A 24,605-nucleotide genomic window follows, 5' to 3' on the forward strand; every position below is an offset into this window, starting at 1 on the left:
GTGAGGCACAGTTGAAGGGCTTGATTAACCAACACAATTTATTTTATTTTGTTCAGCCGCATTCCTCTCGGGGATCTATCAGAGTACTGGCGACCGCTGGAGGCCACAGCTGAAAAGTCCATATTCATGGAAGGTTATGCAAATGTCATAGTAGTTTATGGATTACGTCCTGGAATATTTTAGTCCTGAAATAATTCAGTGTTTCTTTCTGTACGTCCTCGCGTCTTCTACTGGGTCTCAGTTGCAGCGTCATCTTACTTGCCCCGTGGGGTCCGTCAAGAGACCTTTAAGCAATCAGGGTTTCGTTTCAAGTCTCCACTAAGAAAAGAATCATATGGAATCTACGTCGTTTCAGGCGTCGAGTGCAAAGTGCCAATCAAAATTGATAGCTTTGGCCTCCAACTTCTAAGTTTGGAGCTTGTTTATGGGGGTTAGTTGCCTCTGCGTATATAAATATACCCTTGCACCCCGGAGATAACCATACCAGGACCCGCAGAACCAACACCAACACCCAACCCAACCGCACCCGTAACAGCCGCAGATGTGTTGGTTATGCAGTACTTATCGCTTTACCTTCCCCGGCTGTCATGAAGCATTAGAGTATAATTAGATCCATGGGTCATAAATGAAATGCATGAAATGACGTCAAAGCACTATATCCTCGCCGCTTGAAGAGCTGCCCTCCCCACTATATAAATAGACTGTAGTCCATTTTCCGTCTTCTCCTGAAGAGAAAGAGAAACATCCACACATCCCTCTTCTTCCTCTCCACCCTAATCCAGCTACTCTCTTTGTCTAACTTCTCACACTGCTCTATGGACTGTGCACTCGGCATCTTGATAGTGCCTTAATCCATCAACTGGCTATTTATATCAAAAGGAAAAAGACAGTCAAAAGATTACCCATTAAAGCGTGAATTCATAGCATGTGGTATCATACAAGACTACCAAGTTTAAAGCTTATGCTTCGTTCTCGATCCCAAATTCCGACTGGCGCTCACTAGCAACCCAACCTGCGTGCCGAGCGCAACAACATCACCCATCTCATCCAACACGGTAATCTCAAGATCCGTGCGGCCATCGCGAAGTGCCTTGATTGCCACACGACTATACAACCACTCGACGCCCTGGGGCGGCAAGCGCTTCTTGATATCAATATTGAGAGAGATAGTCGGGTACCAGAACTGCGCGTCTGGAGAAGACTCATCACCATCCGTCTGGGCCATGGACTGGGCCGCTAGAGAATCCAAGCCATCCAAGATCATGGGAAACATATCAACAACGTAGACGACAGCAGGATTCGTCCAACGCGCGTCGGGGTCGCCGCCCGGTCGAAAGCGCATCCACTGATCACCCAAGATTCTCCCCGTGCTATGCTGCCGCATGGCCGCTGACCCGGGAGTGTAGAACTCGGTGTGGGATTCTGCTTGGCGGGTTTCTGGGTACGGGGTGTTGAGCCTGGCCCATACGCCGTCTCGGCCGGTGCGGCCGAGGACAGGCAGATTGACCCGGCCGTCGGGGTGAGATCCCCCCGGGGACGCCGGGTGCAAGGCCCACCCCGTTGGCGCATTAATCCCCACTTCGGTGCTCGCGGGACTCACGGTGATATATCCCGCGATCTTGACTTCCAGTTTGTTCTTTTGCTTCTCAGACTTCTGCAGCACCTTGATATGGATTGTGCTTGTTCGGAGACCCAGTTTGACGTCATCCACTACTAATGTGGCTGCGCCGGGAGCTGTGCGCCGCAGAAAAGATAGTTGGATGGAAATCGGGGTTGCGGGTTCTTTATAGTGCGTTGGGTGAGCATATTCGAAATGTGTGAGCGCCATCCGATATAGCACGGCGGTTGTATAGCCGCCATGGGCGACTGCATTTGCGATTAGAGTGGCTCAAGGAAAAGAAAAGAAAAGAAAAGAAAAGAAAAGAAAAGTAGGGTTGAAAAAAAAAATTCGGAGATACCAGTTCCAATGCACCATTCGGGCCGAAGATTAGCGGCATAAGTGTTGGCACCCAACGGGGTCACGCGAATGGCCTCTTCGAAGATTGAATCAGGGGACATTTCACAATTAAAGCATTAGAGTATGTGGGGATGGACAAGGGGAGAGTCGATTCAATGAAGTGCAGGACGGGAACGCCAGGATATAAAACACATGGTTCCCGTTTTCCAACACTAACGATTGGCCAAGCAATCCCTTAATCCCATGGCATTTTTCCCGGCATTAGGGCCAGCAGATACTGCCGCTGTGTGCATCTGCTGACGGGAGCAGGATCGGCGTGTCGTCCCGCTGATACGGTGAGAATCCTTCTGGGCTTCTGTGCATTCCGAGGTTGTGAGATTCTGTAAGCCCGAATGCCTCGTTTTTCCCCCTTTTTTTGTCGTCTTTGTCTTCTTTGTCTTATGTTTTCTTTTTTTCTCCTTTCTTAGTCCTGTGTGAAACTGAAACTGCGGTGGAGCGCTCCCGCCCCACAGCTCTCAGCACCCAATCTGCCCCTGGTTGCCCCTCCTCTAGTGGAGACTCAAGGCGCTGTGCGAAGCCACGTAAAAGCCGTTTGGATCGGTCAGATCGATATTCCTGCAATATGCAAGGTAGACACGGGCCACCGAGAGGGGCCACAATAAGCCGAGATACCCGGCATGGAAAAGTGCTCGGCTTTCCTCAATCCCTGCTTCTCCAGGTTGTGATTGACAAATAAATCCAACCCCCCCCCCGGTAGCCCCGCTATTTCTTTACCGAGACACTGTCTGGAGATGGTATCCAGAACAGACCGCCCCGTGGCCATCGTGGGCGCGGGCGTGCTAGGTCGTCGCATCGCATGTGTGTTTGTTGCGGCTGGATACAATGTGCATATCCAGGATTCATTGTCGGAGTCGCGACAGGCGGCCATTGATTATATCGACGAGCACAAGCAACAATTTGCCTCAAGATTGCGGAATCGCAATGGAAACGACAATGCACCCGAAGCGACGAGACAGCCCGTGTATGGTAACTGCAAGGCTTTTGTGGAGATAGGACCTGCCACTTCAGACGCATGGCTTGCGATTGAGGCCGTGCCGAAGCCAGACGGGAAGCCGGGGATCTTTGCCGAGCTGGACGCCAAATCCCCGAGAGATTGCATTTTGGCCTCGAGTAGCTCATCGTTCAAGTCTGTCCTGCGAGCTGGCAAGGTGTCAGCAGCACGGCAGAAACGCTGCCTCAATATCTATTTCATGTGGCCGCCGGCCATTCGAACAGTTTGGTTGATGGAGGACTGCGAGATCGGCACTGATAGTGAGATCTTCCCGCAGTTGGAGAGCATCCTCACAGAGTGCGGAATGACACTCACGACAGAAGTGCAGGACTCGACGGGGTATGATTCTTTTCCTTTTCTTGTTTTGCTTGTTGTTGTTTTTGTGGTAGAATAGCGGCATGCTAACCACGCGGAATAGATCCGTCTTGGATCGTCTGTGGACTGTCGCAGAATTCCTATACAAGAATGGACCCGGTCCCAACAAGCCCAAGAGCCAGCCGGGGTATGATTTCGTGACCTGGGTCGAAGAGAACTACTCCGAGCCGCCCAGTCATAACGACGAGGCGGGCTCAGAAGACACCGACACCGACACCAACCCAGCAACCCCACGCCTGAAGGACATGTACCTCCTAGATCTGGGATTCGGGGGGAGCACACAAGACCTCCCGCCAACATCAGAGGGCCGGATCCTGCGCCTGAACCAAACAACACAAGCCCTGACCCCCGTGGTGGTATCACAGAACCTCCCAGACGGAATCGACGTATCCCCCTCGACGCAGCGGATCTACTGGACGAACATGGGGAAGAGCGTAGCTTTCTGCGACGGGTCGGTATGGTCCGCCAACCTCGACGGCAGCGACATCCAGTGTTTGGTGCCCACGGGGAAAGTGCACACGCCCAAACAGCTGGCAGTGCACGAACCTCGCCGCCAACTGTATTTCTCGGACCGCGAGGGCGGCGGCGTACACCGGTGCGACTTCGACGGCGGCAACCACGAGGTCCTAGTACAACGGGACCGGCTACCGCACTGGGCAGACCAGATGACGCAGTGGTGTGTGGGGATTGCCATCGACGTGCTGCACGACAAGATGTACTGGACGCAAAAGGGGCCCAGCAAGGGGAACCGTGGCCGCATCTTTTGCGCGGGGCTTGATATTCCGGCCGGGGAGACGGCCGCGACTCGATCGGATATTCGGCTGCTCTTTGATGGTCTGCCGGAGCCGATTGATGCTGTTGTCGATGGTGAGGATGAAATCCTCTATTGGACGGATCGGGGGGAGCACCCCGCTGGCTGTGCGCTGTACCGCGCCTATGTTGGTGAGGAGAGCTTGGAGAAGAGTGTTTTGGCGCGCCATTTCCATGAGCCTATTGGCTTGAAGTTGGATAAGGAGAATAATCTCATCTATGTGGTCGATCTCGGGGGCAGTATATACTCGGTGACGCTGAACAAAGGAGTCAAGACGCTGGTGCTTCGCAATGATGGGTGTTACACGGGAATCACCCTCGTCTAAGCAAGCTACATATGACCTTATTTTGGGGGATTTTAATTTTGACATGACTTGGAGCTTTAAACCCCAAGATATAGCTCAACATGACCCAATGTCTTTTTTTTTCATTTCTGCTTCTAAGATAGAGGCCACGCATAGCGTGGCTGTAAGTCTTGTTATATCCGCTGGTTTTCAACAATCAGTGAAAATATAGCTCGAGTCATTCCAAGCTAACAGTGTACAATTCACAAGAGATGCAATAATCCAAAGTCATATTCGTACATCGCCAGTATATGCATGATTATCTAGGTGCTTTTCTCGCTCTTTATCCCAATGCCGGGGCCATCCAAATAATGTACAAATGCAGAGACAACCCCATGAAAAATAGATATACAAAGAAACCGTCTCCGACAACAAAGAGAAAAAAAAATCAAACCATCAATAGATGGTATCCATACAACACCGAAGCCATGTTTTATGAGAAGAAGTATTGACTGTCGCGAATGCGGGTCAGGTCCCAGGCGCCCTTGGCAGGAACATCGGGGAACCGCAGGGGCAGCCACAACCAGGTGTGAGACTTGACTTGCTTTTTGGGCTTGGGTTCCTCGCTGCCATTCTCGTCCGCGTCCGCGTCACTTAGTGTCTCAGAAGAGTCAGGACTTTCCTGCATAAGGCTGAGATCAGTGAACAAGGTCTGGATGGCCGGGTCACTCGTGTCGATATCGGCAGCAGACGACCTGCGCGCAGCCGCAGCCAGGTTCTCTGGAACGTGGCCCACCGCAGTTTCGCCCAGGGTATTGGAAGCGACTAGGTGTTTGTCCTGGCCGCCCATCTTCTCAAACATGCTGGCGGGGGTCTCCATCGCGCGGCCTTCAGCCTGTTGCTCCGGGTCGTCGGAATTGAGAAGGGCTTGCCGACGCTTCTCCTCGACCAGTTCATAGAGCTTTGTGTTCCTCTTCACTGCCTTGCGACGAGCTCGAATGGCGCGGCCGATGATGCCGTTGGCATCGATCTTGGCCAAGAACATGTGGTTTCTGTAGCGAACCTTGAGCTCAGCAGCCAACCGCCCGATCACATCGTCTGAGTGCATGCGAACGAAAGCATCGCGAAGGATATGGTTCATGTCGTCAACATCACTGGCGTGGGTCCAGAATGAGTCGTGCACGGCCGAAAATGTGAGCCCCGCCTCGTGGCAAGCGTTGGCAGACAGGATCATGTGGGTTGCATCGAGGGAGTGGATGAAATTCGGCGGGAAGGCCTGCAGCTGTTTGCGCCTGGAAACAACATCTTCGGAGTTGACGTCGACAATATTGAGATCTTGCAGCGTCGTCGAAACACGCCGTGCTTTGCGCGAACGATAAGGCTGGACCACTGGCAGACCCAGTGGGGTGGTCCAAATCACTGTGGACCGGAACTTCTTGGTCGGGTCCACGGTCTTGACGCTCTCGGCTTGCTCGGTGGGCGACAAGGCCTCATTGGCCAGGCGATCGACATCATCGGGGGACAGAGACAGCGTAATGCGACTAGCACAATCACCCAGCCAGTATTGAATGTCATGGGCTCCGTTAAACATGGTTCCCAGGGCCTCAAAGATCTTGCGGGCGATGTACAGGGCGCCCGCCTTTTTGGTCTGGTGTGACATCTCTGGGTAGTGATCAATGAGTTGCTTGCGAACTTGTCTCATCGCTCCCATAAAGGTCACACCGTACACGTTAGTCATGACGGTCTGCTTGACGATCTTCCGAGTGACCTTGCCATTCAAAGTCTGGGCAACTGGGTGGCCCTGGGCAGCATCCTCTGCGACAGCTTCCTTAACAAATTCGGAAACACCGGTGTAAACATCGGATGGCCTGTCGGAGGGTTCAAGATTAACCTGTTGGGCACCGATGCTGTCACCACCAAGGGCAGCGTAATGCTGAAGCCCGTTGCATGAACCATCTTGGTGGATAGGGAGGCGAGAGGGATACTCGGTAGGGTCAGGGCATTGCAGGGCGTTGCGGAGTTCGCAGCAAGCAGCTAGACATTGCCACGGGTCTTCGGCCTTGAGCCACCACCGTCTGCCATGCAACCCATTATTGGCCGAGTCGAGGATGTCATCGAGAGTGTCCATCGTGAACTGTTCACGCTCGGACAAACTGGCCTTGTCAAAGCCAGCCAGATTAGCAATCTGGATCTTTAACCACCGCAAGCCACTAGCGCCTAGCGGTTTAGCTTGGCTGAACATGAGCAATCCTCGGGCATTGTCAGCTCCCATCTGGTTGAGATACGGCGGGAGCGGGTAGGCACGGCCACGGAAGTCCATGTTGTGGGGGAGATAGAAAGTGCTGTTACGGAACGCACGCGCGACCTCCAGTTGGAAGTTCTGGAAGCACCGTACTGAGTGGAATCCAGAGCGTCGATTTTCAATGTCTCGCATAGCGTTGTTCCACGCTTTTTCAGTCTCGTAATCGGCATTCGGCCCCGGATTGGGCGGCACAGGGATGTCGGGATTTAGCGGTGCCAAATTTGCCACAGGCTCTCCTGAATTCCAAGCTTCAAGCATCACGTCAAAGACGTCCCGATTAATGGCCCAGCCGGTATTGCCAAGGACATCAAGCCCAGCTCGGATCTCTTTTAAGCCATCATTCTGTAGCACGGCTTTAATGTATGCTGGTTGCAAAGATTCACCCGGAGTAGATCGCACAATATTGTTTTCATAGATCATGAACCCTCCATTCTTCGGACCTGTCCATGGATTGGGCTTGCAGACCATAGGCAGGTGACGAGCCAAGAGATCGGCCGGCGGTTCTCTGGCCACAATCTGAACAATTCCAGGGTGAAGATAGATGAGACCAGATCGTCGTCCCCAGGTGACTTGGTACGCATGTTGAAAAGCCGGTTGCAAAGTAGTGGTCGTCTTCTTTGACAGCGGGTTTTCACTTGTAACAGGGGCTTTGCCAACATCGAATAGCAAGCTCATCAGAACAGCCCCGGTCCGAGCGATGACCCGCGGTCCCCAGACCACACGGGAGTCCTCAGTCTGCATCTTGTGGACCAGCGCCTTCCATCGCAATCGACCCTCTTTGTCCTTGCGGCTCGAGAGAAGCTGTTTCAACGCTTTCAAGCGCCAAGAATCCGCCTGGGAGTTCTTTTTGAGATAGGCATCGGCAATCAGTTCATCCTGCAATTCCCTGCCAATGGTTGAGGCAATGGAAGAAAGCTTTATCCCTTTTTCCATGCCCCCTTTGCTGAAGCTGTCCATCACAGCCAGGATCGTCACCGCAGCCAGACGGTCCGCAGGTAGACTTCGCAGGAACACACCATACTCACAGCGGTCTGTCTGAGCACGGGTCTTAGCTGGCTTCTTCTCGGCCTCGTCAACCAGACTCAACTCCTGCAGGATCCTGGAAACAAGGTCCGAGTGCCATTGATTCATCACACTACCAAGCTTCTTCCCGCCCCCGGTGATATCCAGGCCAGCCTTTTGTCTGTTCTCGAACTCTGAGCGCCAGCGGTTCAGGGCCGATTTGACCGAGTCGGCTTCCAGGCGTTCTTGCCTGAGACGATTATAGAGTTCCAGTTTTTCTTCTTCGGTGCCTTCGAAGTTGTCAGGCATGGGAACGGTTGAACGACCAGACAGAGTGTACAGTGACTCTCTCAGAGAGGTCAGGCCAAGGCCCTTTTGGTCGACGGGCAGCACCTCAGCGACGTCATCGAAGATTTCGAATGACTGCTCAGTTGTTGTTGTCTCTTGGGTGCTGGCGTGCTGGGCTGCTATATCTAACGCTTCGGAAGAGCAAATCTGTTCAAAACAACCAGAGCCATCAGCACGTGCACCGCTGCAGAAAAACGGCGGATCCAAACTTACCTGGCGCAATTGAAGCGCTTCTTGTTCATTGAGCACACCAACGAGACCAATCTCATCCTGAATACCAGCCTTCTCGGCAAAGGTCCAATATCGGCGAATAGTTCGATCGCGTTTCGAGGGGTGCAGCATGTGCAGAGCCATTCGGACCATGATGGCGTACGTGACAGAATCCGGCTCCATGCCCCCGTGAGGCATGTCAACCTCGAACCACTTCTGCAATGGCACAACCATATCATGTTGCTGGGTAGCGATCATGTCGTCTACCCGGTCCCTCAGGTAGCGGTTGTGGAGGGCCAGGTACTCGGAAGAGTTCATTGGGTAAAACTGACCCAAGCGATTGACCAGAGCAGCAGCTCGGTCGAAATGACCAACCTTGAGTGAAATATCCAGGTTGGCCATCATCTCATCCTCGTCGCCACCAATGCCTTTGACTTTACGAACAATCTTTGGCCGGGTCTGGGGCGCATCGTCGATAATGACCAGGGACGAGGGGTCGAATTGCTGATCGGGATAACGGAAGAGTTGTGAAGTCCATCGACTGGATCGGTCGTAATCGCGCGCAAGAGGGTAGGTTGGGTCATCCAGGGACCCAAACGATCCGGTACTGACATGTTCGGCCGCGGTAGCAAGATTCCGGTTCGACTGAAAGGATAGTCGTCGGGGCCGTTCGTGGGTCGACGTAGTTGGTGGATTCGCAATGGAACCCAGTCGACTCGATTGGGAATGTAGCCGTGGTTTCGAGGACGAGGTCAATACCCGATGGGCATTAGCCCTCCGCAAATGGAAGAGGGCATTTTTCTGCCGAGCAACACGCGATAACATGATGCATCGATGTTGGTTCGATAATCAGGGCCAGGAATAACAGAACGATGCAATTAGGAGGGCAAAACAATTAAATCTAAGGTATATCACGCAAGAGGAGATTTTTAATGGTAGGAAAAAAAGGGCAGGATGGGCTCAGTAAAAAGGAAAACTGTAAAAGAGACCAGTCGAGAATCCCTAACAGTAGAAACCCTTCTATGATATGCCGTCCTGCAGCCCTCAACGGGGAAACGAAAGGGCAGAGAGAAAAACAAGAATGAAAGACTTAGGAGAAAAGCCAAGAAGGGCCGAGTCGCGCGACAGCGAAAAACCCATCGCGGGCACGTGACTTAGGGGATGGGGCCGTGCATAGAGCGTGGCAACAACTTCTTGATTTCTACGTGGATCACCCGTCTTCGCCTTCTCGTTGCTTCTGTCGGTTTTGTTTCATCGCCCACCCAGTCAGCTCTGGCCTTGCGGGGTCAATCCGAGGCGCACTCATTCCATCCAGGTAAGCCTCGCTGTTGATCGCCGACTCCAGCTGCGGCAATTCTTCGGGGTGGTGGTGCATCATATAGCTTTCGTACGTGTACCATGCCTCCTCGGTCTGGTGCAGCGTTAGTGGGCAAAAGATCGAGATCGCTAGCAAAGTCCAGAGAGAGGTCACCTACCTCTGCATCAACCCAGTCGTATGTCTTCCACTTCTCTTCCTGAATCTTCTTGAGCAAATCCAGATTGCCACCAATCATAGCCGCATTGCCATCTTCAGCAGCCTTGATTTTGACATCGATCGCGCGTGCCTCGCTCTCCGCGGGCCGTTCATCGTCATCTTTCTTGGTCCGCGAAGTCCGTCCCTTGGGGATCTCGTCCACTGCATCGAGATGGTGAAGCTGTGGGTGTAATTGGACCACCGCCGACACGGGAGAGAGATGCAAGTTTCCTGGTTTCGGCTGTCAGCGCTGCCAACCCTCTAGAGAGAAGCAAAAATATCGAAAATAAATAAACCCAAGCATACGTACCTTCTTTAAATGTAGCCAGCATGTACACCGGATCCCCTTCCTCAGCAGGCTTAATCCGTCCACCGAGCGGCTGCGTCCTCAGCAGCGAAGCCGGGTCCACCACCTTCTTGTTGTCCAGCACCTCGACATCCCCATTGCCCTCCATCTTCACACGGCCTCCTCCAGACGCGGCACTCCCCGAGGTAAAACCACCAGCCATACCATAGGCGCCTCCATCACGAGCCGCCCGGCTCTTCTTCATTGCCTCGCCGTACCGGAGACCCTTGCTCACATCGTAATTTGCGCGGGTGCTGATGGGGACATCGACCTCCACAAGACCAGTGCGCGGCTTCATGCGAAGCTCGACGGGCTTCTGCCCTGCTCTGTCGTTGTAGGGATTGGACTGCGGCCGATCTAGGTATTGGAAGACATATCGAGAAATTTGCGAGTCGGTGAGGAACACGTCGTAGGAGGAAACGACCGGGTCGTCGTCATGGGAATCCATGGTTTGTATAGTGTAGTTTATCCTTGAGCTTATCGAAGAATCATTTCAGAGGTATTGGGCAAGAGGTGTTGAGGCATGAGTCGGCTGGTTCCATTGCGCACCTTTTTTTCTCCCGCGATTATCGGCTGCGATAAGCGGGGAGGCGGCAGAAAAGCTACCATGACTCACCGCCCAGGCAATCCTCCCTCGAGAAATTGTCTCTCGGTCCTGATCTTGCAAGAACTATGTGAATCATGGATTTGACATGTTGAGTGTAGAGTCAAGGGCTCTGTCTTAAATATAACTAATAAGCATGGCCGGAACCTGTTTGGAAAGAAACTCACCAATCTACAAGCCTTTCAATCGAACATCACTCCTCAAAACACTATACATCAGATGGCTCTATACATAACAAAGATCCCAAGGGCAAAAAAACAGTAGCAATTTCTATTGCTGAGCGGTATCATTTATCCGCCAGTGGTAACAATGCATGGAGAGGTATGACATGGACATCAACATGAGATTATAGAAAAACAACAAAACATATTTTGGTTCCCGTGATAGTCATGACAGGTCTGGAGATTATATAGAAATCAAGACGTCCCCGGTATTTACTCCTCGTCCTCGTCTTCTTCGGCAACCTATCAAGGAACGATCGTTAGCACAGAAAAAAGAAAAGAAAAGAAAAGAAAAGCCACAGCTACAAAAGAAAATTGACTTACCCCTTCATGGAAGTTTTGACCATCGGTGGTTGCCTTGATCACGCCAGCGCGGATACACCAGTCACCAAAGCGCTCGGGGGTTTCACCGTCGGTGTTGCGCTCGAGGGAGTAGCGCTTGAGAAGATCCTTCATGATCTCGAGGATCTCATCTTCCTTGATGGAGGAGCGGTACAGCTTGTTGAGGCGCTGGCCGTGGTAACCGCCACCCAGGTACATATTGTAGGCACCGTACGCCTTTCCGACGAAGGCAGCCTCGGCGAGCCAAGGGCGAGCACATCCGTTAGGGCAACCGGTCATACGCATGACGATGCTCTCGCGGGCCAGGCCAACCTCCTCGAGAGTTGACTCGAGCTTGGAGATCAGGATGGGAAGGTAGCGCTCGGATTCCGCCATGGCAAGACCGCAGGTCGGGAAGGCAACACAGGCAGACGAGGACAGACGCATGCCCGAGAAAGAGGTGTTGTCGAGCTTGTGCTTGGCCATGACCGCCTTGATGGTGGGCAGATCCTCGTCGACAATGTTGGACAGGATCAAGTGTTGGTTGCCAGTGAGACGGAACTCGCCCTTGTTGAGCTGCGCCAACTCGCGGAGACCCGTCCGCATGGTAAAATCGGCAGTGTCTTCAATACGGCCATTCTCAATGAAGAAGGTGAAGTGGTTCAGGCCCTTCTCGTCCTTCTGCCAGCCGATGGTGTCGACATTGGAGTCGAACTTGAAGGGGCGGGGCTCAGCGAATCGCAGTCCCTCCGGTAGAAGCTCTTCAACCTTGCCGCGGAAGACATCGACGCCCATGTCGTCAATGGTGTACTTGAGACGGGCGTGCTTGCGGTTCTGGCGATCACCGTGGTCACGCTGCACGAGCATGATCTTCTCACATGCAATGTGCACCTTATCCGCCGGGAAGTAACCGAACATGCGGCCGGTTTGAGGGTACGTTTTCTTATTGTTGTGAGTGGAGCCCATACCACCACCAGCCAGGACGTTGAAGCCTTCCAGGTGCCCATCGGCACCCTTGATGGCGATCAGGCCAATGTCGTGCGCGTAGACATCGGTGTCGTTGTGTGGAGGAATGGCAATAGTGATCTTGAACTTGCGAGGAAGATATGTGGGACCATAGAGGGGTTCGGAATCGACAACAGCATCTCCAGCAACCTGGACCTTCTTGTCGTCCTCATCCTTCAGCCAAATCTCATGGTAAGCAGTCGTGGAGGGGAGAAGGTGCTGGTCGATCTTCTCAGAAATGGCCCAAGTCTCGCGGTGGAAATAGGAAAGCTCCGGAAGAGAACTGCACATGACGTTGCGGTTCACGTCACCGCAAGCAGCAACGGTGGACATGAGTGCCCTGTTGATGCCACGCATCGCGCCACGAAGGTTGCGCTTGATGACTCCATGGAACTGGAAGGTTTGGCGAGTCGTCAGCTTCATCGTCTCATTACCGTGCGAGCTGCTGATGGCGTCCATTTGCAGCCACTGCGAAGGCGTAGCAACACCACCAGCGAGACGGCAACGGATCATGAAACTATAAGCGGGCTCCAAGCCCTGGGCCTTGCGCTCATCCCGAAGGTCACGATCGTCCTGCATGTAGGTGCCGTGGAACTTGGTCAGCTGCGCATCGCTGGCGGAAATTGCACCGGTGCTCTCATCCAGCAGACCCTCGGCGATGGTACCACGCAGGTAGTTGGACTGAATCTTGATATCCTCGTTGGTCAAAGGTGCGGGCTCTTCCGGCAGACCCTCAACCTTATCAACACCCAGGGCTTGCCACAGCCGAGGCTCCCACTCCGAGTACCCAGTCTGGTAAGCATCTGGGTCCTGGTCATCACCGAGACCAATATCGGCAAGTTTGTGGCCACCGAGGAAGCTGACACGAGCATCAAGGTCCTTGGCAGGCTTGTTGTAGTAGATCTTGTCCTCCTTGCGCGGCCAGTAGTGACTGTCACCCAGACCGAACACGGAGTAGTTGATGGCGGACAGATCGAGATCACCAGAGTTCTTGACAACCTCCCACAGTCCCCGGCCGTTTTGCGGGAATTCACCCTGACCAGCGGTACTGGTGATAAAAACCACGTTCTCCTCAGTAGACAAATCATCCATGGGGTAGTCATCCATGGCTAGAACCATGGTCTTCAAACCCCTGGCACGACCACGGTTACCCAGACGCTTGGCGATGTTCTGGGCGTTGCCATTGTCCGATGCAAAGAGGATAGTGAGAGGAGCACCGAACAGGCCCTCCAAAAGCTTCTCATATGAGTCCTTGGCCTTGCGCTTCTGCAGGGCTCGAACCTCAGTGCCGTAGGATTCAGAGAGAGCGGATGAGAAGTTAGGGTGGCGGTTCATGAGCTGGGTGAGCTGATTGTCCCGACGAAGGAACTCTTCCAGCTCACGCTTAATGCGCTCGGAATCAAGAGAGAACTTCGGCTTGCTCTTCTCCTCGTTATCAGGGTTCCAGCGGTACAGCGGCCAGTAGCCGACATCCACAGCGTTCTTGGTTTCCTGAAGCACACTGAGAGCGGAGTCATTCTCCTGGTTGTAAGGCAAGTAGGCAACAACCACAGACGGGCCCTTGAACTGCTCAGCCTCGGTCATAGCCTGCAGGACTTGAGTGTACGAGCTGTAGACCGCAACCGAAGCAACATACGCGTTGCCAAAGTTCATGGCGTAAAGACCAATGTCCTTCTTTCGGCGGGTGGGGTCGGCGGCAGTGCGCTCAGAGTATGGTTGCGAGTCGATGATCAGCATATTCACATCGGCGCCAGAGGCCAAAACGTGGTGGACACCAGAGTTTCCAATGTCGTAGGCCCAGGCGTCGGAGCCAATGAGCCATTCGGACTCGTCATAGAAGAGCTGCTTGGATGTCAGAAGCTGGCGAGATAGCTTGGAACCATCATTGGAGAGGCGGGCGATGACATCCGGGGCAAGTTTGTTTGCCTTGGAGGCGTCCCTTGCATTCAAGGCCCATCGAGACAGCCAAGTCTTGGGAGTGTCAGTGGCGAAGCTACTAGACTTGGAGGCCTCCTCAACCTCGCGAATGAACCGTTCGCGGTGTTCCATGCGAGCCAGCAGGGAGCCAAACCCATACTCAGGGCTAGAGGCGATAGTCGACGGAACACCGACGTTCTTGGATCCGAGTTGGTTGGCAATGTAGAGGCGCTCGCCAAAGAGTTGGTTCAGGATTTTGAAATAGGCATTTTCGATGCGAGGCTGCTGGAGAGCACTTTGAATGGTGGGGACTTTGGGGCTGCCAATCTCCAGGTTCTGGATGGGAGTCGGAGAGTTCAGGTTCTGGAGGATGCCTCGAAGAGCCTGAACAGCGGTAGAGGGTTCCACGAAGCCAAGACGATATCCAACGACCTGAGCGGCCTGGCTGCGGACACCAGAGGGGGTCAGGCTGGACAAAAGGTCCATGAAAGAAGGACCCCACTTAGTGGTCCTGCGAACCTGCTCCAGGACAGCGATCTTCTCAACTGATTTGGGAATCACATTCGAGATCTGACCACCAACCCAGGGGCGATACAGACGAGCAGTGACGAGACCAATGTTTTCCAACTCGCTGTTGGCGGGGGCGTTGGAGAGGGCATCCACAAATACCCCTGTGGAGCCAAAGACAAATATAGCTGACTTGGCATCGGCGGGACCGGTATATTCAATAGCATTATATTTGCGGCCAACCTCCTTGTAAAGAACGTTCCAAATCTGAGCCGTCCAGTCAAAAATATCGGCCGCATTGACTGGCCGGACACTGGCGTTGTCTACCGTTGTGGCAGTCGAGCTCGGGGCCTCGCTTCCCGCACTGCTGTCCCGCCGTGAAGATCCAACAGATGAGTTGTCAAGGCTGACATTTGAAGGAGTCTGGGTTTGAGAGGGGACTGTTAGGTTAGCCGAGGCTTCTCCCTGACCAGCAGAAGAGGGCTCCAGCCCTTCTGCGGAAACCGTGGCGATACGGCCGGAGTCGGCGTACAAAGTCTGGGCTCCAGTGGCATTGGTGTGCGAAGCAGTAGCTCCACCCAAGCTGAGCACCTTCTTCACAACGTCGATGTTCTCGGGAGGGATTGCGGGGTCGTTGGCGGAGTTGGACGGATCAAAAAAGTGGATAACACCCTTTCCAGACTTGAGGGCCAGCGCATGAGCAGTGATGGAAATGTCCTGGGCCTCTTCGATAGTCTCCGACTGCAAGAAAGTGAAGCCGCTTTGGCGGATCGAACTGATCACAGAGTAGTCGGGGAACGGATAGGGCTCCAGAGCGACATGGATAACAACCGGGTAGTTGGCCAGGCGGTACAGATGAGGAACCGAAGGGATCAAGATCGAGGAGCTGGTCGTCACAGAGACGGTCTCGCCTTTTTGCAGCGGGTAAAAGGCCGACAGAAGGGGTCTTCATTGTAGCGCACAGTTCGTACCTAGCGGACTATTAATATCCCAACAGCCTGCAATGCCATCGACTCTAAACTCACCTCCGCGGTACCCCGTGACAAAAGAGTGCCTGCCTTGTTTGCCTTCAAAGCCTTGAGCGACTTGGAGAACAGCGAGTCGGACTGCAGCGACGGCTGGACGGAGAGGACGACATCGCTCGTCAGGTAGGCGATTCTCGCCGCTAAATTCCACAGTAAATCCGATTAGCAATTGATCTTCAACTCCACAACATGAAAAGGAAAATAGTACCTGCTTCGCCAGCAGTTGAAACCGACGCCATACTGGTAGAGTGGGATGAGCAGATCAATGGCGATAGGACTTATCAGCGCATGCAGCTCCCACTCGCAGCACAGGTCCGGCAATAAAGAGAGAGGACACAGGACAATTGAATTCCAGGCTGTCCCTCATGCAAAGTCTCATGGATCTATAAGAAGGGAAAAAAAAGTAAAAAAAAAGTTCGGTGTTCTTGCGAATCTCCGCCATCGGGGTTAGATCAGCAGCCCTCCCATTGGTGTTCGATCACGACATCAGTGCAAACAGCCCGCGGGTTTGGCTGCAAACTTACCGCTTCGGTGACCGTGCGGGGACGGTCACGATGCCCGCCCGAGCACGTCAGCGCCGGCATTTGCAGAGGGATTTGGAGAACCTGGAGACGTACAATCGGCCGAGTATTGAGAGTAAATTGAAAATATTGCTAAATTAGAGAAGAAGATTCTTTCAATTATCAACCAAGATCCTGAATAATGAATATATTCGACCCTTTGTCTTAACCTTTGAGCCTTGTACTATACCGCCAATAGCACCGGGGCCATTACCGATGTCCTGAAGTGGCTTAAGCTGTGCTCGGCATCTTGCAGTCGTTTGCTAGAATGATACAAATAACATTGCCGGAAAATGGTGGATCACGTGCTTCTATATTCAAAAAAAATCCTTCGGCCTTTTCACATTTCAGCTTCATCAGCCTGATAATACTGACTGACTATTTTGAATTTATCTATTTAAGCTTTCTTCAAAAACACAGTATAAATTTTTGGCCAAAGGATAAAAAAAAGATTGATCGACGCAGGGATCGAACCTGCGATCTCCCGTGAAAACTTGAGATGTAAGACGGGCGCCTTCACCACTGGGCCAGTCGATCGATACCACGATGACTAACACTTTCTTGTTTTTATGAACTCAAGCAATTCCGCCAGTACTTTTTGCCCTAACAACCCCATGTACTACGAACTAGGGGATCGTTTGAAATTAACTAAAGTTGTAGGTTCTTCAATATCTCGTTTCTTTTCTATCCCTAATCAAATATATAATAAAGCCCAAGTTGTTATGAAGGTCCATATCTTAGAGAAACATAGTGAATCATCCAGGTAAGCCACAATATACTTGACATTCCTTCCTCGGATTCCTTATTATACTTATCTTTTAACTACGAGCTAATTTTAAACATTTGGTCTTTATTGAGAATTCTATTGGCCAAAGCCGCACTTTGACCTTGGTTCAAAATCAGATCTGTTAAGCTGAGTCAAAAATAGGTTATTTTGAGAGGCCTGATATATCCAAGTCTATATTTCCATCCCCCAAAAAATTACAATTTAGAAAATAGTCAACTAATTAATCGCTACTCTTCCCAAATCAATCAGTGCTACTTTGATTACTTTTTCATACTACACCAATTGCTTCAAGTACCATCTGAGCTCTAGAGTGTGGATACGTAGAAAAGTCCTAGTCCCAGTCATGTACGAAGCAGTCACAATCACGGACTACGAGGTGCAAAGATAGTGGAGTCGTCCCATGTTGAGGATAGCCGGTAGAGATTGCTACGTCTAGGGGCGCCAAACACTAGCCCTAGCGACATGCCTAGTCTGTGCCCAAGGCCCACTTGGTTTATAGCGTGAAGACTCGCCGGGAATTGCGAAGGCATCCATTTTTTAACACCCAACCAGACCCTGATATTAAGCGCTGCTATCTAGAATTGCCCTTGAAATGCCTTTCAGTGTCCCAATAAACGCTACCTGATTCTGTCACACGGGACAAGTCATCTTGCCAATCATGTAGGATACTTGAGCAGCCATCGGGGTATAAAGACCCCTTGGTTTGGCTGCAACTATCTCGATACTACGATTCTTATTTATTTCAAGTGCAACATACATTACTTTCATCCAATATTTAAAGACCCCTGAATCCACACCTTCTTTAGACCAAGTCAACCGTCATCATGGGCCTCCTCAAAGTTCTGCTCAAAGCAATTCTCATTCCGATCGTCATCTTGGTTATTCTCATCGCCATCACAGTCCTTGTGATTCGAAGACGTCGAGGTCGCAAGCAAAAAGAAGAACAAGCCCAGCACGCCTTTCAGCCACCGCCTATAGTGCAATGGGTACCTCATCACGACGTCGTCCAGCAGCCTGCCCCGACCGCATATCCGAGTAAAACACCGGGCCAAATGGAGCAAGGATTGACACATTCGTGAACACTTGAAGGTACTTTACATTATCATTTATCTTGCGCATAGAAGAGTGCTTCTTACTGACTCGGTGGCACGATTTAGGTTGACATGTTTCACGTACCTATGTTCGTCTCTTCTACCGGCTCTTTGCTTGACTATGGGGTTTTGTTCTTAAATCAGGTTCTTTGCTGGGGCTTTTATTGCAATGTACCTATTCTATACGATAGTAGGACAAATACACTAGAAATGATGTTCCGTGCAAATTGCCTGTCCTCACACACAATATAGATGCTACCCTAAACATCCCTGAATAGTGCCATTGCTTGAGTTTAGGCAGCCATCAATCCCCCCGAACAAAACGGCGTCAAATTGAAATCACGAATTTGAAAAAAAAAAGGCTTAACCGCTAGTCTTACCCCTGTCACTCAGCCCTACGAGAAAAGCGCCCCACCGGGCAGGGGGAACCCTCCTGGTCCTTTAGACCAATAAACAAGGATTCTCTGCTGCTCTGACCACGGGCCCGCATCGCTTTGCGTATCCCGTGCATATTATGGACCCGTTGAGTGGAGGGAATCCTGTTGCCTGGGTCTGTGTACGAGTCATTTACTCTCGGCTGCTACCCAAGGGGACAGGGGTGATTGTCTATTTCGGGTTCTGTGCAAATTGCGAGGTCTGTATTGTGACGGTCCACTCTCACGATGGTGAGATATTGAAATTCCTTCACTTTCAACTATTGAAACCATACTGATCCACGTTGATTAAATGGCGTTTAGCTAGTAAGAAGAGTGGATTCGTTTCTTAACTTCTTATAGAAAGAGGTGGTTTCATCTACCCCCTGTGCTATATACATCTCTGGGCGGCTACACGGCGTATATTCAGTCTATAGGAAAAAGGACTGAAACGGAGGCAGTTGGGCATATCTTGCACTCTTAAAATCCAGGCTTGCTGCACTTTAATGACGATCATCAAGGGGTCCACTGTCAGAAGCTTAGGACTTCAACCCTACCGCGCTACCCCTAGATCAACTGTTTTCATTTCCGCATTGTATGTTACTGAACGGCAGAAATACAGTAAATGGTGTTGGGACTCAATTTGAACCTGTAAACTATACATAGTCTGGATATTCTTTTATAATAACACTTTCGGTGGTTATCAACAGACATGCCGGGGTGTTACGGAGATGATCACGCTGCTGAATCGGGGTGCACATAGAAGGCAATTGCAATAATAAGATATCTAGACACCATGTTTGTTAGCACTGTCATAAATTAGAAGAGAGACACATCGAGGAGGCACTCACGTCCCAATCAACAACGAGCCCTCGTAGTAATTCGAGCGACCGCCACGAATCAAGCAATCCATCACAATCACCGACAAGAAAAACACCACCGTCTCAAAGGGGCTGTAGCGCAGTGACATGGGCTGACCGATAATCAAGCCGCAAATCACCAGAAACGGGCTCACCAACAGGGCGATCTGTAAAGTGCTTCCTACGACAACCCCAATCGCCAGGTCCATGTTGCCCTTCATGGCCGCGTTGAGGGTGGTGTTGAACTCGCCGGCGTTTCCAACAATAGGTACGACAATCAGCCCGACAAAGGCCCGGCTCACATTCCATGCCTCGACGAAGCCACCGACGCTGTCCACTAGGTGGTCCGAGCAGACCGTCACGCCGAGGGTGGCTAGGACCAAGACGATGCTCGCGGACCAGGGGCCCAGTTGGAGCTCTTCGTCCTCGCCTTCTGGATCGTCGTCTGCGAAGAGGTCGGAGTGGCTCTTGAACTGAAAGTACAGATAAACCAGGTAGAAGATTAAGAGGACACCTGAAGCGGCCCGGGATAGACTCAGGACGCTGTCCTCCACGGCGCTTGATTTGCCTGGCGTGGTGGAAAAGAGCACGGATGGGATGATCAGGGATGCAGAGGCTACTACCATCAGAGAAGACAGAATTCCGCTGACGTCGACATTGAAGGTGACGGCCTCCTTTGCATAGCCGCCACAGAAAAGACAACAACCAAGGATCTTGACAGATGGTCAGTGATGCAGACGACAATAACCACACACCTCTACCAGTCTTACCAGAAGATTTCCAGAGAGAATGCTGCCGACCATACTCGACTGGACGATGTGGATTTCTCCCTGCGTGACGGCAGTGACCCCCACCTGTAACAGACGTGAGCATATTCACATCCACATTTCCAAGATCCAAGCCCTCCACTGCAAGGACGGGAGCAACATACAATCATTTCAACAGCATTGCCAAAAGTCGCGTTGATCAACCCCCCGATCGTCTGTCCGACACTTTTGGCCAGCTCCTCAGTGGCGAACGAGAGCAATGAAGCCAGCGGAAGAATAGCAAGGAAATTCAACAAAAATACAACCGATTCATCCCATCCTTGAATTCCAGACACAATGCCCAGGAAGACAAACGGAAGCAGGAAGTTCATGTAACTGCATCCAAGCGCAGTCTTCAGGACCCCCATGCTACCCCGGGCAATTGGACGAGACTCGGACCCGTTTCTGGTTTCCTCTCGCTTGACTCTCTCTGAGCATTGTCTAATTCCTCTCCGTGGTGGGAAGGGTCCGACTTTGCGGACGCAGCCATATCATTCAGATCGACCTTGGGCTTGCGCAACCTGGGAGTAATTGCGGCGTCCATGATTTCAGGAGGGAAAGGGGTTATCGATAAATCCAAGTAGCACTGGTCTTAGTCCACCGGCCTTGTTTCCCAGGAATAATAATAATAAAAATAAAAGCACACTTCCGAGCTGTATGATGGGCGAAGGAGGGAAATTGATCAGAGCAAAAGTGTAATACTGGGCAGATCCACCGTTCAGCCCTAGGTAACATACGAACATACAGGTAATGCAGGCATCAACGTAAAGAACTGCGTATCCACTGTATATACAAGTGGGGGCTACCATGTATGTATGTACACAGTAAAACCAGGAGAGAGAGGGGTGTAATTGATTGGCTTTCATCTCCAACCTCGAAAGTGGGCGTGGTGAGCTCATATCAAAAAGAGGCTGAAACCTCATCCCCCCTTCCCCTCGAATTGTTCCCTTTACACTGTGGGCTTATCATGGCAAGGATTCATCGTAACCATGAGATTTTATTCTCAGTGTCGATCCCCTTAATTGGCACTGCGACGGGGATTCTACAATGGCCCGATGCCGTGGTCTTTGTTCTCAATCTCGCCGCCCTGGTTCCCCTCTTGGCGTGGATTACTCGGTCGGTCGATGCTTTGTCTGTCAGTGTGGGACGGTCGGTCAATGAACTACTCAAGGCGACACTTGGAAATGCCGTGGAGTTGATGGTAAGATTGCTGGGTGCCGTTCCATGGCGCATCGCCAGAAATCATGGTTGATTAACGGGGATCTCGAGATCCATAGATCGGGATCAACGCCATCATCCAAGCGCGCGCTCAAGTCTCGCAGTCGGTTATCTTGGGCAGTGTGCTCTGCAAGTTACTGCTGGTATATTTCACGCCCCAATAAATGTTCTGATTAAAAAAAGGACATTCCTATTAACAACGCGTCCAGGTCCTGGGTGGCTCGCTGTTCCTCTCCGGCTATGACAAGAAACGGCTGCGCTTCGATCGCACCTTGACCACGATCCTGTCATCGCTGATGATGGTCGTGTTCATCACGCTAGCCATTCCCACTGCAATGGACGCATTTCAATCTGCGCAACCCGCCCCAAGCGAAGATATCTTACTCGCCCAGCGAATCACCTCTGTCACGCTGGTCGGCCTTCTACTCACATTTCTGGTATTCCGCCTCAAGACGCACGCCGCAATGTTTGCCGGTACCCCATTCCACTCAGGCAGACACAACCGTGCCGACTCGCATATATACGGGGCCCAAGAAATCCAAATCCCGCAATCGTACTTAGGGAACGGGCGCGCGACGCTGATCCTCGCAGCGGCAACTCTTTTCGTCTTCACCAGCACGTCCTACCTCGTGAGCAGTGTTGGAGTGGTGGCCAAAACACTGGGAACAAACGAGACGTTCCTCAGCCTAACCCTCATTCCTCTGTTCGGGAACTTCACCAAGTACCGCACGATCATCGCGGGTTCCAGGTCCAATAACCAGGTGGAGCAAGGCATTCGGGCGGTTATCAACAGTGTACTGCGGATTACGATGCTAATTGCGCCCCTTTTGGTGATTGTGGGCTGGATGATGGATCAGCCGCATATCCTCAAGTTCGATGAGTTTGAGGCTACGACGCTTCTGTTGAGTGTTGTTGTCATGACGTATTTGATTTCTGATGGGCGGAGCAACTATTTTGAAGGGTTGATGTTGGTGGGAACGTGAGTGATTCTCATTTTCAATTGCAAGAGTTAAGAAGTGAGCCACGAAGCTAACGGGTGTTTTCTATAGGTATGTTATTATCGTGTTTTCGTTCTTCGTTCGCCCAGAAACACCAGAGGATGTGACAATGCGACTGGCTTGAGGTAGAACTGTTCTTTGTACTTTTGAACAGGGAGTTTGATCTATATTTGGATCGCAATAGATGCATTCGGCCAAATACCACCACAGTACTTGTACACATTTATCGCACATAAAATGCAGCCACCAGACTCATATACCTGTCATATCCCATAAATCAGTATTCTCTCCGGTACATTTCTGATAATTTCCAATCAGGGTAGACACTTACAAGCTGATCAACATCGCCCCATGGATATAAGCATACTGCCCATCCCTCAAAAGATGATTCACAACAAGCACCGCCAAAAACAGCAGCACTGTTTGGAACGAATCAAAAAACAACGTCATGGGCTGCTCAATGCACCAGCCCATAATCACCAGAAACGGGATCACAAAAAGACCAATCTGCAAAAGACTGTCGATAATAACTCGGATCGCGGAGTCGGTGTCGCTGCTGCGGGCTGCGGCAATGACAGCAATACCTTCGGTACTGTTGCTTGCAATCGGGATGAGAATCACGGCAATAAACACCTTGGTGATCCCCAGCGTGTCGACCATGGCGTCGATGCTTTCAAACAGCAGCTCCGTGCAGAGGGCTGTGGCTGCGACGGCTGTTGCGAGTCGCGCGATGGCTGTGAGCATGCCGGGCGTGCCACCAGCGCTGGTTTTTGATGTTGTTGACTTTGGACTGTCTTCATCTTCGCTGGCGGAGTGGTCACTTTCCTCGGGCTCGGGTTCGAAGAGATGCTTGTGGCTTCCTAGGTAAAAATAGAGGTAGCCGGCATACAGCGCGAATAAGACAAAGGATGTGCCGCGCGAAAAGGAAAGTACTTTGTCGTCAATCTCTGACTGCGAAAAGGTTGAGTACAATGCTGTCGGCAGGAGAATCGTCACGGCCGAGATCATCATCAACGAGGATAGTGTCTTGGCCAGCGCGCTGTTGAATTCCAGGACATCCTTGTTGTAGGATGCTGTCACCAGACAACAGCCAAAGATCTGAAGCCACTTGATTAGCATATAGTCCAATGACAGAAGTCTAAGAGAAACAGAAGCCAACCAGCAGAATATCCGACAAGATGCTGCCGACCATAACCGACTGAGCAAACAGGATTTCTCCATGAACAAGCGCCAGAACCCCTGCCTAGATATCCCAAAAAGAAACGGCACCCCATATTGATTAGTCGCCGATATACAACAACTCAAGACTCGGAGTCTACTCACCGTCAACTCGACTGTATTGCCGAGAGTCGCGCTGAGAAGCGCACCCTGCAATTCTCCCAGATACTCCGAGAGCTCATCAAAGGCCGCGGAGATCGACTCAGACAGAAAAATAATGGCGACCAGGTTCACGACCAGAATAATGGCGGCATTCCAATGAAGCAACCTAGCCAGCGCCGCCAGTGGCAGCAGCACCAGAACAGGACCACTGCTGGCGCTCAGGCCTGCGTGGGTTGGAAGAGAGATAATGCCTTGGAATTGAGACCACAGCCAGCTGCTTTGCTCTTTGTGTGATACATTGGCATTTGGAGTGTCCCGCTCGGACTCGAGCAGAGGGTCTGTGGAAGGACCGTCACGAGAGAGCATGCTGGACAATATGGTGAGGGAAACAACCTTGGAAATCAATGGAGATCTCTCTGGCTCAACTGTATAAACTCAAGCAGGGCCAACAGTGCCGGTTTAGGAATATCAAGGTATGCAAGGATCGCCTTTTTTTTTCTTCTGCAACATGGAATTGTCTGGTCCGCAGAAAGTTGGCTGAAACTGAGGTATCAGTCAACCGTACTGTAATGCATAGCGATCTTTCAGCCTTATTACTAGCGGTGACAGTGGGACCAGACAGCTCCTGATAGGGCTGACCAGCCGCTAATTACTGTAGACCAACCCGTCCCCCCCCTCCTGCAAGCTCCAGGCAACAGAATTCCCCTTTCCCTTTGTTTTGATTATGTGCTTGACTATAGAAACCGTTCCAGGC

The 24,605-nt window shown here is 51.6% G+C and overlaps 9 protein-coding genes across 9 annotated transcripts; 3 read left to right on the top strand and 6 right to left on the bottom strand.

Annotated features, from left to right (window-relative positions):
* Positions 1-952: 952 nt before the first annotated feature.
* On the bottom strand, positions 953-2,058 carry NUU61_004226 (thioesterase family protein; the record flags this gene model as incomplete). The annotated part of the gene is made up of 2 exons (XM_056654808.1): positions 953-1,866; positions 1,959-2,058. 2 exons carry the CDS (start codon positions 2,056-2,058, stop codon positions 953-955), a joined length of 1,014 nt encoding a protein of 337 aa, XP_056512835.1.
* A 690-nt stretch (positions 2,059-2,748) lies between these two features.
* NUU61_004227 (uncharacterized protein) lies at positions 2,749-4,519 on the top strand (the record flags this gene model as incomplete). The annotated part of the gene is made up of 2 exons (XM_056654809.1): positions 2,749-3,347; positions 3,427-4,519. The coding sequence occupies 2 exons, from the start codon at positions 2,749-2,751 to the stop codon at positions 4,517-4,519; spliced, it is 1,692 nt and encodes a 563-aa protein (XP_056512836.1).
* A 451-nt stretch (positions 4,520-4,970) lies between these two features.
* Positions 4,971-9,164, bottom strand: NUU61_004228 (DNA-directed RNA polymerase; the record flags this gene model as incomplete). The annotated part of the gene is made up of 1 exon (XM_056654810.1): positions 4,971-9,164. The coding sequence occupies one exon, from the start codon at positions 9,162-9,164 to the stop codon at positions 4,971-4,973; it is 4,194 nt and encodes a 1,397-aa protein (XP_056512837.1).
* A 385-nt stretch (positions 9,165-9,549) lies between these two features.
* Positions 9,550-10,646, bottom strand: NUU61_004229 (uncharacterized protein; the record flags this gene model as incomplete). Its single annotated transcript, XM_056654811.1, has 3 exons — positions 9,550-9,750; positions 9,815-10,083; positions 10,163-10,646. 3 exons carry the CDS (start codon positions 10,644-10,646, stop codon positions 9,550-9,552), a joined length of 954 nt encoding a protein of 317 aa, XP_056512838.1.
* Positions 10,647-11,236: 590 nt separating this feature from the next.
* On the bottom strand, positions 11,237-16,037 carry NUU61_004230 (sulfite reductase (NADPH) subunit beta; the record flags this gene model as incomplete). The annotated part of the gene is made up of 5 exons (XM_056654812.1): positions 11,237-11,266; positions 11,348-15,679; positions 15,736-15,744; positions 15,799-15,938; positions 16,007-16,037. The coding sequence occupies 5 exons, from the start codon at positions 16,035-16,037 to the stop codon at positions 11,237-11,239; spliced, it is 4,542 nt and encodes a 1,513-aa protein (XP_056512839.1).
* Positions 16,038-17,969: 1,932 nt separating this feature from the next.
* On the top strand, positions 17,970-18,224 carry NUU61_004231 (uncharacterized protein; the record flags this gene model as incomplete). The annotated part of the gene is made up of 1 exon (XM_056654813.1): positions 17,970-18,224. The coding sequence occupies one exon, from the start codon at positions 17,970-17,972 to the stop codon at positions 18,222-18,224; it is 255 nt and encodes an 84-aa protein (XP_056512840.1).
* Positions 18,225-19,384: 1,160 nt separating this feature from the next.
* NUU61_004232 (uncharacterized protein) lies at positions 19,385-20,683 on the bottom strand (the record flags this gene model as incomplete). The annotated part of the gene is made up of 4 exons (XM_056654814.1): positions 19,385-19,436; positions 19,501-20,222; positions 20,280-20,363; positions 20,441-20,683. 4 exons carry the CDS (start codon positions 20,681-20,683, stop codon positions 19,385-19,387), a joined length of 1,101 nt encoding a protein of 366 aa, XP_056512841.1.
* A 599-nt stretch (positions 20,684-21,282) lies between these two features.
* On the top strand, positions 21,283-22,655 carry NUU61_004233 (uncharacterized protein; the record flags this gene model as incomplete). Its single annotated transcript, XM_056654815.1, has 4 exons — positions 21,283-21,516; positions 21,593-21,676; positions 21,743-22,512; positions 22,583-22,655. 4 exons carry the CDS (start codon positions 21,283-21,285, stop codon positions 22,653-22,655), a joined length of 1,161 nt encoding a protein of 386 aa, XP_056512842.1.
* A 203-nt stretch (positions 22,656-22,858) lies between these two features.
* Positions 22,859-24,217, bottom strand: NUU61_004234 (uncharacterized protein; the record flags this gene model as incomplete). The annotated part of the gene is made up of 2 exons (XM_056654816.1): positions 22,859-23,629; positions 23,855-24,217. 2 exons carry the CDS (start codon positions 24,215-24,217, stop codon positions 22,859-22,861), a joined length of 1,134 nt encoding a protein of 377 aa, XP_056512843.1.
* Between the last annotated feature and the right edge of the window lie 388 nt (positions 24,218-24,605).

Source organism: Penicillium alfredii (assembly GCF_028826965.1).
Source record: "Penicillium alfredii strain IBT 34128 chromosome Unknown utg000005l_segment0_segment0, whole genome shotgun sequence".
Classification (NCBI taxonomy): Eukaryota; Fungi; Ascomycota; class Eurotiomycetes; order Eurotiales; family Aspergillaceae; genus Penicillium; species Penicillium alfredii.